Here is a 15,486-nt window from a genome sequence, read left to right as displayed (position 1 = left end):
TTTAACAAGATCCCTCAGCGATCCTAATGCACATCAAGTTCTGGGAATCCAATATTAACAGTAATAACAGAATCACATTGATAAAATTAGCCATGATATTCTTAACAAGCCACAGTAAAGCCTAAAAACATACTTTCTTATTTGCTTTGCTTTTAAAAACTTTTAAAAACAAAATAAGATAATACTTACTTTTATGAGCTTCAGCATTTGCAACATAGATGAACCCATCAACAACTTCACACACCTTCTGAATTTGTGGAATTACACTGTACCGGCTTCCCTGTTGATCATCCCCTTCATTCTGTATACTGAACATCTTGTTAACTGCACTTGTATGTTCTTCTCTTGCTCTATCTCTTTCCTTTCTATAAGAAAAATGTAAATACAGAAAATAAACAGACACTAAACAGACTTCACCCCCCTAAAATATTCCATTACTGATGTCTCAGATAGGTTGCCAAGTAGGTAGCCTTACCTTGTAGTTGAATATAATATTAGGATGTTGAATTTATGTTGGTTGCTCAACTGAAAACTGACTCCTGATCCAATACCTAAAGGAGAAAATTAGTTATCAAAACAAGTCATTAATAAAGACAGCAAAAGATGAGAATGAAAAAAATTACTTAGTATAAGTAAAAAGAGTAAATGAAAAACTATGACAAGTGATATATATAGCTTTGGAATAAAATGAAATGTTTGTGTTGAAGAAAAGATGCCGTAAGCAATTTTCATTCACATAGTAATAAACTATGGATATAGAAGAAAAAACTGCTAGGCTTTAACATTCCTTTTTTTTTTTGCGGTACGCGGGCCTCCCACTGCTGCGGCCTCTCCCGGCCTCTCCCGCTGCGGAGCACAGGCTCCGGACGCGCAGGCTCAGCGGCCATGGCTCACGGGCCCAGCCGCTCCGCGGCACGTGGGATCCTCCCAGACCGGGGCACGAACCCGTGTCCCCTGCATCGGCAGGCGGACTCTCAACCACTGTGCCACCAGGGAAGCCCTAACATTCCTTTTTATACCATCATCACTATCATCATTAACTTTATCATCATCCTCTCAGTAGCAGCTGCATCGTAACAGCTACTACTATTTATCCTCAAGACTAAGGCTTAGTTTCACTTCTTTTATGTTTCTCATTAGTCTTACACTCCACGTACACATTCAACCAAATGGCTTTTTTCCCCCACTCTGAAAAGCTGTTTTTAAGTTCATGGCACCTTAGAAAACTGAGGAAATATGGCAGACACTGAAATTTTGAATGGGACTTGGGCTAGAATCCTGAATTTGCCACATATGCCCATGTTTCTGTGAGCCTGCTTTGACATCAAAATATAGAAATAATACACACTTTTTAGGGTTATTGTAAGCATTAAATGAGATCACATATGTAAAACACCTACGGAGTGACTGGTAAGTAACAGGTGCTAAACACTAGCTTCTTACTATTTTATATCTAAATCATTCAACATTGTCATTTGTCCTTTCTTAACTCCTTCCCTCCTTTGGCTGTGTTAACACTACGGGGCTGATTCTCCTCTTGCCTCCTGGAAAGATCCTTTTCCTCTTCCTTGGCTTTACCTCTTTTTGCTATATAAATGTCCTCTTAGATCTGTCTACTTCTCTCCATCCTCACCCCCACCTTTTAAATTATTATCTCTCACCTGGACTTCTGTAATCATTTCTAACTAGTCTCCTAAATCCACTTCTGCCCCTTACTATCCATTCTTATGACAGCAGCTGGAGAGATTGCTTTAAAATGCTTTTAATTACATCTCTTCCCTTCAAAGACCCTGCTCTTCAGATAAACAAAATTTTAATATAATCTGGCCTCTACTTACCTCATTAGGACAACTCCATCTTTCATATCCTTAATCCCTGCATAACCACTCTAGGTATTTAAAGCAGCTATGCCGTGCCATCTTATGTCACCATTCTGGGCAACACATATATAGAGATCTTGGTGGCTGGGACTGCAAGCATCCCAGGCAAAGTGGCCCTAGTCCTCCCGCCACCAGGGGCCTCCCCAGAGAGATCACAGAAACAAATTCTACCATGTCTCTAATCTTTGTTTACATCAGTTTAACTTCCAGAAATTACCCTCTCAACACATCTAACCTCAGCCCAGTATGATTCTCATGTTGTTTTGCCCCACCTTGCCAATGATTCATCCCTCCACTCTTCCCTGACCTTGCAGGGTCTGAGGCACAATTAGATGGGCAATTTCAAACAATCACTCCAGCTGCTGTCTGGAGAATGAAATTGCCATTTCACAATCAGCAAATTTCCCCATATCCCCAACCTCTTCTTGAAGGGTTCCTTCCACCTCATGGCCCTACCTGAAACTAGCCTGTCCCTAGGTGCCACTTCTCTTAACAGTGGGGTCTCAAGTAACAAAGTTACCTATTCTCTCACATCTCAGGGTAAAGAGATGAGGTGAATGGTCTCTTTACTCCTCAATGCCATGTCTTAACCATTACTCACCAACCCTCTTGAAAAAACTCCATCTCTCTGAGACACGCACACCATTTAGCTGTAATACCATCTCCTGTCCTTAACCTTGTCATTTATGAATCTCCTTTTGATAATCCCTTCCTCCAAACGTTCACTGATGATTTCAGCACCTGGCTCACAATATTCCTCTCTATCCTCAGAAACTTCCAAGTCCATGTGGACTTCATATGATTCCCAAATCTTCATTTCTAGCCCAGATCTTTCTCTTGAGATATGGATGCATAAAGTAATCCATAAAGTCATTCGTTCATTCACTCATCAAATGTACATTGAATGCCTACTATGTGCCTGGCACAACAGCTAAGAATAAAACTGACAAGTTTTCTGCCCTAATGGAGCTTCCATTCAAGTGGCTAGCTTATAGCAGGTGTCTCTACTTGTATCAAAAGTTTCTCTTCCTCCTGTGTTTCCTTAACCTAGTGAATGGCACCATCATCCAATATGAAAATCAGACCAAAAACCAGGAATTATCCGTATTACTGCTAACACACATTGAGTCAATTCTATATCCTTCATATTTTTATCACAATATTGTAGTGGTTTCTTAACTTCTAATCAAGTCTCCACTCAGGAGCCAGAGTGATCTATCCAAAATGCCATCTTGATCATCTTACTTCTCTGCTTAAAATCCTTCAACAAATGCTTGACATACAAGCGTCTTCTCACCTGGCCCCACTCTGGACACACAGAGCTACTTCAAGTGTGTCATGCACACTCAGAACTTTGGGATTTTAGAAATGTAGTTCTCACTGCTTAGAATATTTTACCCTTTTTTTTGATGGCCTACCCCTACTTATCCTATTGACTCATGTAAGGCATCAGGTTCAATGCAGAGCCTTCTCTGACCCTTACTTTTCTACACAGGAGCTAATTACACCACATTCTAATCACCTGTATACATGTCTCTGCCCTCCTTTAGACCAAGTACCTTTCAGGGCAAACAGGAGATTTTTGATGTTGTTTGTTTTAAATCTCTGCATCTTTAGTATCTAATGGGTACTCTCAATAAATGAATAAGTAAAGCACAAGCTAGTTTACACTGTTATGCATGTTTATTATACATCCTGCTTACGAAACTAACTCCATGGCTGTTGTTGCTATTGTTTATCATAGAAATAAAGGTAAGGTGATAATTTAGCTCTTTTTTGAAATTCCAATATATATCAAAGTACTTTGCATATAGTAGGTGCTGAATGGATTTTGCTGTTAACATTCTTTTAAAATATGGTAAATGTACAAATATAACTTTTTTTATAACATCTTTATTGGAGTATAATTGCTTTACAGTGGTGTGTTAGTTTCTGCTTTATAGCAAACAAATATAACATTTTGACAACATACAATTTGCTTTCACATAATCTCATATTCTGGACTGAGAAAGTAAGAGAAAGCTTACCTCTTATAAAAAGTAAATTAACTCTTTCAGTCCATAGAGACCTGAGGGCTCCCATGCACCAAATTAGTATATTTCATTACAACAAAGAGTTAATTAATTTAAAAACTAATTTCTTTCTATTTAACATTAGAGTCAAGCTCAAAGTGTTTGAATTATTATGTACTGTAGATTAACATGAAAATTACCATCAATCTGCCTCTGAGGCAAACCAGCTGTTGGGCAAAGCTCCTCGGAAGACATCAAGCTCAACACCAAAGATGTATTTAGTTCTTCCAAACCTGGTCCAAACATGGCAAATCGTGGTTCATTCTGAATGATCAATGAGTGTAAAAATGAGGTGACAGCTCCATACATAGGACGGCTAGATTTTGAGGCTCTTCTTGTATATGGACAGCACATTTTATAGCTGTATAAAATTGTCACAATTAGAAAATTAACACAAACACTTACTTAGCCAGTTATTCATTCAACAATATATAATGTATTGAGAACTTGCTAGACAAAAGGGATATAATGATTATACAGTCCCAATCCTCATGGAGGGCAGTGGAGGACAGGCACCATTATAATACGTATGCCGAGTTCCATTACAGAAAAAAGCACAAGATGCTATGGGAGTAGTAGTGGTCTAGTAGCTGAGGAGGTCTTCCTTGGGAATCAGTTACTTACTTTCTAGTTTTTCATTTAGATTCTCTCATGAAACACTTGGTCTAACACGTGTTTCAATGCTTAAAATTCACTACATAAAGCAGTGATTCTCAACCTGGGGAGATTTTGCAACCCCAAGGAACATTTCCTAAGGTCTAGAGTCCAGGGATGCTGTTAAACATCGTACAATGCACACAAAAGACAGTTCCCATAACATCTGGTCCAAAATGTCAATAGTGCCAAGACTGAGAAACCCTGTACTAAACATAAACTACATAGTTAGTATAAATGTCCCTAGAGATAAAAAAGAAATTACTAAAGCTACCAATATAACCAAATTTCTTAGGGTACTTCTATTAACAGTAACAGTTCAATAAGTATTAATCACAGGGCAGCTCAAATGTTCCTTATAGGTAACCTGGCAAACTAAGAATCATGTGAAAGAAACGACTCAACTTTTTCAATAGCTATAAATTTCTAAACTAGCAATTCAACATGTTATCAAAAATTAAAACAAAGTTACTCAAATCAAAATAAAACCTAAAGCCCTTTAAATCGAGCTGGTTAAGACAACAACTAACATTACATGACAATCATCTTTACTTAGGAACCTTGTAATTCAAGAAGGAAAAAAAAATCAACTTTGCAGCTATGTAGATCTGGCCAAGCCTCACCACTTTAATTAGTCATATAAGCCACTAATAGTCTAAACTTCAGTTTTTTCATCTGCATTATTTGAACAATAACAATCAATCCAGGGTCGTAAGGATCAGAAATAATTTATATGATCACAAATGGTCGTTATTACGATTATTACTATCCCTAGGAAAACGTGGTTCCCCAGCACACAGAAACACTTGATGTTATGGTTGGCTGTGGGACAATGAAGAGGTAACACTAGCAAGTGAGAGTACAGTAGCACTTGTTAAAATTACATACATGTATATTTTAATCAAGTAGTCTCACAAGACTTGATGTAATGGCATCTGTATTGGAATAAGGAAAGATTCTGAATAACTTAAAATATGAAAAAAAGTCCCACATGTAGCTATTAAATCTACCACAGGAAAACAATTCTTACCTAACGCACAAATATTCTTTAAATTTTACTTACAATGCCTTAAATTTGGGGCTCTTAATAAAACAGGTTATATCCAGAACTAACGACATTACAGTCCTTTACAAATTATACGACCTTTGACAAATCCATAACCATGCAGAACCTTCATTCCACATCCGTAACACAAGGAAAATACCTTCTTATTGCGTGAGAATTAAATAAGTAAACATACATAAAACATCCATCATAGAATCCAATACACTATAGTTGCTCAACAAAATTAATTCTCTCTAATACATGATATTCGAAAATGTCAATGCATTTGGGTGATAACAAAAGCTTATTTCCCAGAAACTTAAGAATGGTTTTCTTCCATGCAAAAGAACTCCTGTCTGAACTCTGGCCCTTCCTTCTCTGGACATGGAAAAGTATTTATTTTAACAAAATGACAAGTGTTCTAAAGATAATGAAAATTTTAAGAAGTGTTTTACTTCTTGCCATATAAACTATCTATAATTATTCAAATACTCTACTTAGGTACTACAGGGAAATAACAAAATGTGAATGCTAAAAGGGTTCTATGAAGGAAGTTATTTTACCTAACCCCCAATTTTTACAAAAGGACACTCAGGCTCAAAATTCATGCAACAAATTAGTAGGAGGGCCAAGACTAACTTAGACTACTGACTTGTAATATAGTCAAATTTAATATCTTCTTTTTAATTCGTAAAACTAGATACTTACACTGCCATGTAGTCAAAAAATGCACCATCAGTGACCTCAGATATAGGCTTTTTTAAGATTTCTAGATCTGGAAGAGACTTCCAGTCAACAGAAGACCAAGAAGGAAGATCCCGCAACAGAAAATATCTCCACAGAATTGCATCTCGTACAGTTTCATTCCAATAATGACTTGTACTTCCCAAATGACATAGATCATGAGGTGAAAGAAATGACAAAATATATAGCTGTACATCAATCTGAAACAGGGAAGCAGCAAGTAGGTTAAAGGGATGAATAATTTATCTTGGTAAAAAGTTTTTTTAAATAATACATTACAGAGACTTTTAAAAATAATAAATTACAGGGACTTCCCTGTTGGTGCAGTGGTTAAGAATCCGCCTGCCAATGCTGGGAACACGGGTTCAAGCCCTGGTCCAGGAAGATGCCACATGCCGCGGGGCAACCAAGCCCGTGCACTACAACTACTGAGCCTGCGCTCTAGAGCCTGCGAGCCACAACTACTGAAGCCGTCACTCCTAGAGCCCGTGCTCCGCAACAGGAGAAGCCACCGCAATGAGAAGCGCGTGCACCTCAATGAAGAGTAGCCCCCGCTCACCACAACTAGAGAAAGCCCACGCACAGCAACGAAGACCCAATGCAGCCAAAAATAAATAAATTTATATTAAAAAAATAAATAATAAATTACAAATAAATAATTATATTATACTAGGAAACCAAAGGTCAACTGAACAGTGTATCATTTGAATAATTAAATCTATCATGATAAATGACAAAATTAACAGTTTTTATACTAAATAACAAAAAATCAACTTAACAGTCTTTTTTTCTTTTTTTGCAGCGGCATGTGGAACTTCCCTGACCACAGATGGAACCTGTGCCCCTTGCAGTGGAAGCAGTCTTAACCACTGGACCACCAGGGAATTCAACAGTCATTATTTTTAATGATGAAATCTATCATGCTGAAGTTATTTCCTGTCTCAGGACAGAATCATAATGAATATTTCATTTTTGACACATTGAAACATTCCTGAAATACCTCCCATTGTTCTGGTATTTTTCAAGTAAAATAAGCACTTCATTTAATTTTTCCTTATGGATATTCTGCTCCACCATTTATTTGAATGAACTGCTTAATGAAATAATTTATTCTTCAAAATAAAATCTTTATCAAGCGGACAAACTTCTGACTTTATCATTACATCAAATCAAAGAGTAAATCTGTCACCTGAGTTCTTCTGTAAAATCTGTTATTTCAGAGAACCTCTGCAAGGAGAACCATGGAGGCAACCTAAGCCTGCAGTTTTTTAATTTCTGATGGACCTCAGAGTCAACAGTCCAGCTGAGATACAGCATTTTAATAATTTCTAAGAAATTCTCCTCTCTCCGTTTTCCTATCTACCTGAAAAGTTTAACAATGAAAAATGTGTGTAATTCTCGTGGCCTGCTGTAACTTGAGGCCCTTGTAACTTAGTCATTTACTTTCCCGCATTTTTTTAAGATTTTTTTTTGATGTGTACCATATTTAAAGTCTTTATTGAATTTGTTACCATACTGCTTCTGTTTTATGTTTTGGTTTTTTGGCCAGAGGCATGTGGGATCTTAGCTCCCCACCAGGGATCCACCTGCACCCCCTGCAGTGGAAAGTGAAGTCTTAACCACTGGACCGCCAGAGAAATCCCTAGTCATTTACTTTCAATTGTCAGTTTTGTCACTTGAAATACAGGTAAGGTAACAGTCGCAAAATCCTAGGAGAGTGTGTGTTTTGCGGGACCGCCAGGTGTTTCGGTACACGGAAGCTGGGATGATAGATGCTGAGAACACCAGACACTGGACGCTTTCCATGATTTCCAGAACGTCTGGCATGGTCTCCGCGTTTCCTTAACCTGATGTTCAGGGTGCCCCAGTCCCTAGACCTGTTTTGGGGGTAGAAGACCGGAGGGTGACCTGGCTGGTTGCCAGGGCACAACCCGCAGGTGAGTTTAGGGGCGACCTTCGGCCCAGCTGCGGGGCACCACGTGTCAACGCCAAGGCGTTTCTGCTCAACTGCTGCCCCTAGGTGACGACACTGCCCGGAATGGCTGCAGGGACGGGGCCAGACACAGGCCGAGCCCAGGGAGGCTCCCCCCCCCCCCCGCCGCGGCCCCCAGAGGCCGCCCCGGCGAGCGCCCCTCCCGGCCCGGCCCGCGGTCCTCCGCGGGTGGCGGCCGACGCTCACCGGCAGCCGCGTTAGCGAGCTGGCCTTCTCGTCCGCCTCCTCCGGGGAGGACCTCGGAGCCGCCCTCTCCTTGCCCACCGACTGCCAGAAGTTCCTCCAGCCGCTGAGGATGGCAGCCTCCAGGCGGCCCCAGTCGCTGTGGTGAGGCTGAGGAGTGACGCCTCCGCTGCGCGGCTCGCTTCCCGCCATGGCTGCCGACGCCGCACGTGACGCGCCGCAGGGTGACGCCGGCGTGTCCGTCCCCTGCTCCCCGCCCCGCCTCGCCTCCGCTCCCTCCCTTCCCCCACCCCCCCGTTGCCGCCTCCATCCCCCCAAGCCCCCGCACCCCCGGTGGAGAGGCTTCCAGAGACGGGAACAGAACTGAGAGATGGCCCGATTGAGCGTGGTTCCCAGTTGAGCTTGAGGTTCCAGCCGACAATCACTGCTCCCCTCACTCCACGCCTCAACCTTAGGCGCGCTGACCTCACCCGTTGGTATAAAATCTCTCGCCCTTTGACCCTTTATAACTTCGTTACTTCACCCAAGGTGGGTCCCATTTCCACTTTGCCTGGGTCTGGGAGACTCTTACTTACGCAAAAGATGGTGGCCCTCTTCCACTATCTGGGGCTTAGTATCTCTACGTAATCTGGTTTAAACTGTCAACCAGCACTTGAGTGCAATTTCCAGGCCATGCAGCTATCCCTTCTCTTCGTGAGAATATTCAAATATGGAAATTTCTAAATTTCGGAATCAGCCTCCGTCCACCATTGTCTTATGTCAATTGTCAAAATCTTCTCTCACATATTACCCAAATCACCCATTTAAAAAAATTAATCCATTTTTTGTTGTTGCAACTTTATTTATGCATAGTTGATTTACAGTGTTGTGTTAATTTCTGCTAGACAGCAAATTGATTCAATTATACATATATACATTCTTTTTTATATTCTTTTCTATTATGGTTTAGCACAGGCTATTGAATATAGTTCCCTGTGCGGTTCAGTAGGACCTTGTTGTTTATCCATTCTATATATAATAGTTTGCATCTGCTAACCCAGAACTCCCACTCCATCCCTCCCCCACGCCTTGGCAACCACAAGTCTGTTCTCTGTGTCTGTGAGTCTGTTTGTTTTGTAGATATGTTCATTTGTGTCATATTTTAGATTCCACATATAAGTGGTATCTTTATGGTATCTGTCTTTCCCTGACTTACTTCACTTAGTATGGTAATCTATAGGTCCATCCATGTTGCTGCAAATGGCATTATTCTTTTTTATGGCTGAGTAATATTCCATTGTATATATATGTACCACATCTTATTTATCCATTCATCTGCCAATGGACATTTAGGTTGTTTCCATGTCTTGGCTATTGTGAATAGTGCTACTATGAACATAGGAGTGCAGTATTTTTTGAATTTTAGTTTTGTCCAGATATATGTCTAAGAGTGGGAAATTAATCCCATTTTTTAATAGTCTTCAAAATAGAAGACAGGATCAGCAACTTCATAAAACCATTCAGGTCTTTAAGGATCATGATAGGCTACAGGGAACATATACATACCTTGTGTGTATGTACAAATATTTAAAGACATACATATATTTAACATAATATATATTCACCTCTCTGCCTCTCTCTCCCTATCTGTATCTATATCCATATTTTATCTATATTCCACATAGCAGAGCGCCATAATGCTTAACGGACACAGGGCTTATCGGTTTGTATTTGCACTTCAAAAGTAAATATCTGGGGATCTAAATGTCAAATAACAGAAACTCAATAAAGCCCAATAACTGAGGTTCTGTGAGATCTGAATTTAGTTTCATTATTTATCTTGCATGCCATTGCCAGGGGCCAATAACCAACCCAACTGAAGGCTTAGTTCTGTGAGGCTGTCCAGACCAGAAAAAGAGCCATGAATTAATTGGCATTTCTCCTACCTCTCTAGGAACAAGAACTAACACAAGAAAAAAAAAAATCAGTTTAAGTATGAAGTACTGAAATGGTTCTAAGCTTTCTTAGAAAGAGACATTTGTAAAATAATGTGTTCAAATAATTTTTTATTATGGAAAAATTTGAATACATATATATATAGGAATATGAGTGAATAATAAAATGAAATAAACTGTATTTACTAGCTAAGATTCTAGTTACCAATGATTGTTTTTTGTTTAGAAGGTGCAAAATGTTGCTTTTCAAATTTTGTAATTCCTTTTATTAGATGAATTAAAGAAAAATTGTCCCTCATCAACCATTTGACTGCCCTGCCCAAGATCTGCATCGGCCTTATCTCTAAGGAGCCTTAGTTCGTTTTAATGGGTAATGGTATTTAGACATTATTTAATGGTCTTCATACTGTTATTTCCCATTCAAATTTAGAATTACAGAATTTTTACTTACCTTATTCAGTTTCATGTCTCTTTTCTCTTACACTGAAAATCCTCAATACATTTCTGATTTTCATAGTTATTAACAATATAAGTACCGAGGAGTTTGATTTCTTTCCAGCTCCTTTTGCCCTTGGGGATATCCCACTAGGGGTGTGAAAAGCTTGTGCTTTAAAGATAACTGATACATTCCTGTGTGTTGAAGCCACCAACTTGCTACATAATTACAGCTCATTTGTTTCATTTTGCTTTGGATTTTTAGGGGTTTTCTTTTTCATTCTGATGTAAAAAATACAAAGTTCAGCATATATTCAGAGAAGTCTAGTTTCCATCCTGATCCCCTCCAACTGGTTCCTCTGCCCCCATCTCCCACTTCCACCATAGGTAACCATTTTTTTTAAGTTTTTTTTTTAAATATAAGCAAACAAGATTATTACACACATTTATACTCTTTCTTAAATAAATAGTACTATACACCTTCTCCACCTTGTTTTTCACTTAATATGGCCACTCCATAGCATTTTACAGAAATATTCCTCTTTGGTTTTTAAAGCTACATGCTACTCAATCATGTGGATTTACCAATTTAATCTATTTTTAAATAGGGTATCCATAATATTTAGATGACTAATATTAATTAAATGCATCTGACTTGTGAGATAAGAGACCAAAAGGTAAGAGTGAGACCAGAAGCCAAGTCAGTCAAGCTGATTGGTAAATGTGGAAGTTCGTATACAGCAGGTATATATACATTTGGAGTCTGAGGCTGAAAACTTCTGAAAATGAATTGTAGTTTTTCTCCCAGCCACACTTATTACAAACATTTAAGATGCCTATACAGCCAGTGATTTCTTCTCTGAAAACTTCTTCCCATTTAGAATGGCCACCACCACTTGTACTGAGCAAAGGGCAGTGAGTGCTCACTGGTCAGAACAAGAGTTTGTCACTCAATTATTCTGGTTCATGAGTATTATGGTATTTTTTAGCATGATGAGTGAGGTGTGCCAATACATAGAACTGGCCATTAAGGAAAATAACTTTTGAGCTCTTACCATGTGCTAGGCATTGAACTAAGCACTCTGAATATTAACTCATTTATTCTTCAATAACCCGTGAAGTAGATATTATTATTATTCCTGTGTTAATAAAATGCTAAGGCACAGAAAGGTTAAATAATTTATATGGAATCACACAGCTAGGAAACAAGAGAGCTGGGATTTAATCAGGCCTCTACCCATATTCCTAACCACTAAACCACCCTGTCTGAAAGTTATCAGGACCAGAAGAAATAATATCGTCAATATGTTACCAAACCAAACTTGGGTCCATTTGCCCTTATGCAGTAAAGCCAATCTATTGACACTAGGTTGTGGTGAAGGTAAGTGCAGCATCTACCTCAGGCGCCAAACAAGGAGCATGCACAGATAATGCTCAAAAGACCCAAATTCTCTGATGGCTTTCAGAGAAAGGTTTTTAAAGACAGGGTGAGGGAGAGGGTTGCGGGGTGCATGGTCAGCTCATGGACACTCCTGATTGGTTGGTGGTGAGGTAATCAGGAGTCAGCATCATCAACCTTCTGGTTCCAACCAGTCTGGGGTCTATGTGCTTGTGGGCAGCATATAGTTAACTTCTTCCACCTGGTGGGATTTTCAGTATTTGCAAAACAGCTCTAAGGGTATATGGCTCAGAATATTATCTATAACCCTTCAGGAGGAACGAAAGGTCCTTGACTTTGTTTAATGGTTAAACCATTATTATTTTGTCCTGTTTGACTGTTTTCCTTTGTTTCTGCATTTTCTCACTTCTCTGATTAAATTTATTTTTGGAACTTGGGGAAAGCCTAGGAGGCTAAAGTTTTTCTATAAACAAGAGGCAGGTGGAGGACATGGGGGGAGGGGAGGAATCTGTCCCAGAAAGGCCCCATAGGGTCCTGCTTGATTATAAATCGTAAACTAACATGATAAAAGTTTTCATTCTGACACAACACTCAGATATAAAAGAAAACAAAGATACAAATATGGGACTATGGTTTTATTTTTTTTTAATTTTATATGCTCCAAAACATTTAACTTGGAAATTTTCACTAGAAGTAGGAAAATAAAAAACAGTAAGGAACAGCAGCACGAATACATAATGCATATTTTAACTGTGGATACATTAAATGTATGTTAACGTAATACTTCCATGATAGCTCATATTGTGTTAAAAAAAAATAATACAAGGAGGTGATACTAGAGAACTATGGAATCCTGTATTCTGTGGTAGAAGGGGTATCCTTATGCGAGTCAGAAAAGGAGCCCTGGAAGGTGGAGAGAGAAAAGTGACAAGCAATCTAAAACTAGCATATAAGCCAGCTGTGGGTTTTTAAAAAATGGCATTAAAATGAATCTCCCACTTTAATGAACATCAGAGAATTCCCAGTGGGACTGACTGTAAATGCAGGAATGTAAATTTCATTGTGGGGTTTTAGCCAATGACTCTCACCTCACTCTACTGTATGCAAACAAGTAAGGGAAAGTCTTCACTCATGATCTGCACCTTAATCAGCATCAAACAATTCACAGTAGCCAGAAACCCTATAAATGCAGCAAAGCAGACAAGCCTTTAACTAAGTCTCAAAGCCTAGATAACATGAGAAAATTCATAATGGAAAAGAACCATACAAATTTAAGGATTATGAAAAATCCTTTAACAGAGTTTAAGTTTTAGTAACCATCAAAGAGTTCAAAATGGAGAGAAACTGCAAGTGTAATAAATGCTACAAGGTCTTTAGGTTATCACTTACCCATTAGTAAGGGCCACACTGGAGAGAAACCCTTTAAATGGGATCAAAATGAGAAGTTCTTAGGTAGTGATTCATTGTTTAATTCAGCATCAAAACTTCCATAAGAAAGAGAAACTTCATGAATATACTGAATGTGCAATGGCACACTGAACAGTATTCAACCAGAGGGGTAGACCCAAATGCTGAAGTGGACAGGTGCTTACAGGTGCCTTCCCAACCACCCTAAATAAAACAGCACCCCTCTTGAGTCACACTAGCCCCATGCCCTGCTTTATTCTTCATAGCACTCATCACTCACCAAGCTACACATGTATTTCTTAAAATGCGTTAACTTCCTCCACTAGAAAACAAACTCTGGTGTTTTACAAAGCTATATACTCAGTGCCTAGGATAAAACCTAGCATGTAATAGGCACATAATAGTTGTTGATGAGTGAATTACAGTAATTATAGTACTTTTCTTATGTGGAGTATTTGGTATTTTGAAGTTAATCCATTCTAAATGAAACAATTTACATAGCAGGGTTTAACACATACAAAAATGTACTGTCCATTGTTTTGTAATACATCACAGTAAAAAGCATTATAACTGTTATGGTCTACAAATTATTCTCCAATTGTGTGGGGGATGAAAAAGTTGTACAAAAAGCACCCAACAGTAGCCCCATTAGTGTACCAACCAGTGAGAGACCCAAGTGGTTCACAGGGTCATGAAGACAAAATGGAGTTCCCAGCTTCTGAAGAGAAAGCTCTCTACTTTTCTCTGGTTCTAGATCTAAATGATACTTTACTCTTCTGAGGAGTAATTCCCTCTTGGCCTTGTCAACCACTGGTACAGAGGTCAGGGCAGTTTGGAATCCAAGAGCAGTAACCCTTTTGTGGCAGACTTCAGCACTTAAGAATCATGCCTCTTATGAATTCAAAAAACATTACTAAGGGCCTACTATTCATTAAGCACTATGCATAAAGATAAATTTTTAAAATATGGAGTTTGCCAACTCATAAAAATGACTATAAAGCAATGTGATCAGTGTGATAACATGGGTTGGGGAAGTTTCAGGGAGCAGAAGCAGAGTGACATGTAACTTTAACTGAAAAGGGCTGGAAAAAGCCTTATGGATCCAATATCACTGGAGCTGAGTCCTAAAGGATAAATAGGTATTCACTTGACTACAAAGAAGGGCAAAGTGTTCCAGCCAGAAGTAATGAGGATATTGAGGAAAAAATACACACAGCACATTGGGGAAGGAACTAGTATACTTGTGATTGATCGTGATTCTCCAAAAATGGTGGGGTGAGGGTGGGCAGTCTGTGATTTAAACCTTTATACTTAGAAAGCACAAAGGTTATTTTCATAGCAAAACTTGTAAAAGCTAAGTTAAATAAAAATCTTCTTAGCTGTGTAAGGATAAACAAGGAGACAAAGGCAGAGATAGGGAGAGACTCTCCTTGTCCCAAGCAGCTCCATCAGAATGTTGATCAAAAATGAGCCTAAGGAACACTGGACTAGAAAATGATCACACAGGAAGAGCTGCAGAGATGTGGCTGGCAAGGTAGGCAGAAGTAGGTTACAGCATTCTGTGTTGCCCTGCTTCGTGGAAGATCAAAAAAAGAGAAAACATGAACCGGAAAAGATTCTAGATGAAAAGTAAGGATTAGTTGTTTGAACATATCGAATTTAAAATTACTATGGGATGTCTAAGTGAAGATATTTAATAGGCAGTTAGAAAGAAGGTTTAGAAAGCAGAAGCTGGGTTGC

The 15,486-nt window shown here is 39.0% G+C and overlaps 1 protein-coding gene across 8 annotated transcripts in view; it reads right to left on the bottom strand.

The window, feature by feature from the left end:
- Positions 1-8,814, bottom strand: part of FBXO4 (F-box protein 4) — a 353,209-nt gene extending 344,395 nt beyond the window's left edge. For 6 of the 8 annotated variants that reach the window (XR_003792622.1, XR_003792625.1, XR_003792621.1 and 3 more), the window contains exons 1-5: positions 8,575-8,763; positions 6,360-6,595; positions 4,093-4,313; positions 476-551; positions 190-365 (exon numbers count right to left, since the gene is read on the bottom strand). Coding sequence is in view for 3 of the 8 variants with exons in the window: in XM_029216315.1 (XP_029072148.1) it covers positions 190-365; positions 476-551; positions 4,093-4,313; positions 6,360-6,595; positions 8,575-8,763 (898 nt within the window). In the remaining 5 variants the exon portion in view is untranslated. Of the gene's footprint in view, positions 1-189; positions 366-475; positions 552-4,092; positions 4,314-6,359; positions 6,596-8,574 lie in introns of all 8 variants that reach the window. The other 2 variants (XM_029216316.1, XM_029216314.1) reach the window with 2 other exon arrangements.
- Between the last annotated feature and the right edge of the window lie 6,672 nt (positions 8,815-15,486).

Source organism: Monodon monoceros, unplaced genomic scaffold (assembly GCF_005190385.1).
Source record: "Monodon monoceros isolate NGI ecotype Baffin Bay Population unplaced genomic scaffold, NGI_Narwhal_1 Super_Scaffold_12, whole genome shotgun sequence".
Taxonomy (NCBI): domain Eukaryota; kingdom Metazoa; phylum Chordata; class Mammalia; order Artiodactyla; family Monodontidae; genus Monodon; species Monodon monoceros.
The sequence above is the reverse complement of the archived record's forward strand: the minus strand, read 5'-3'. Positions and strand labels throughout refer to the sequence as shown.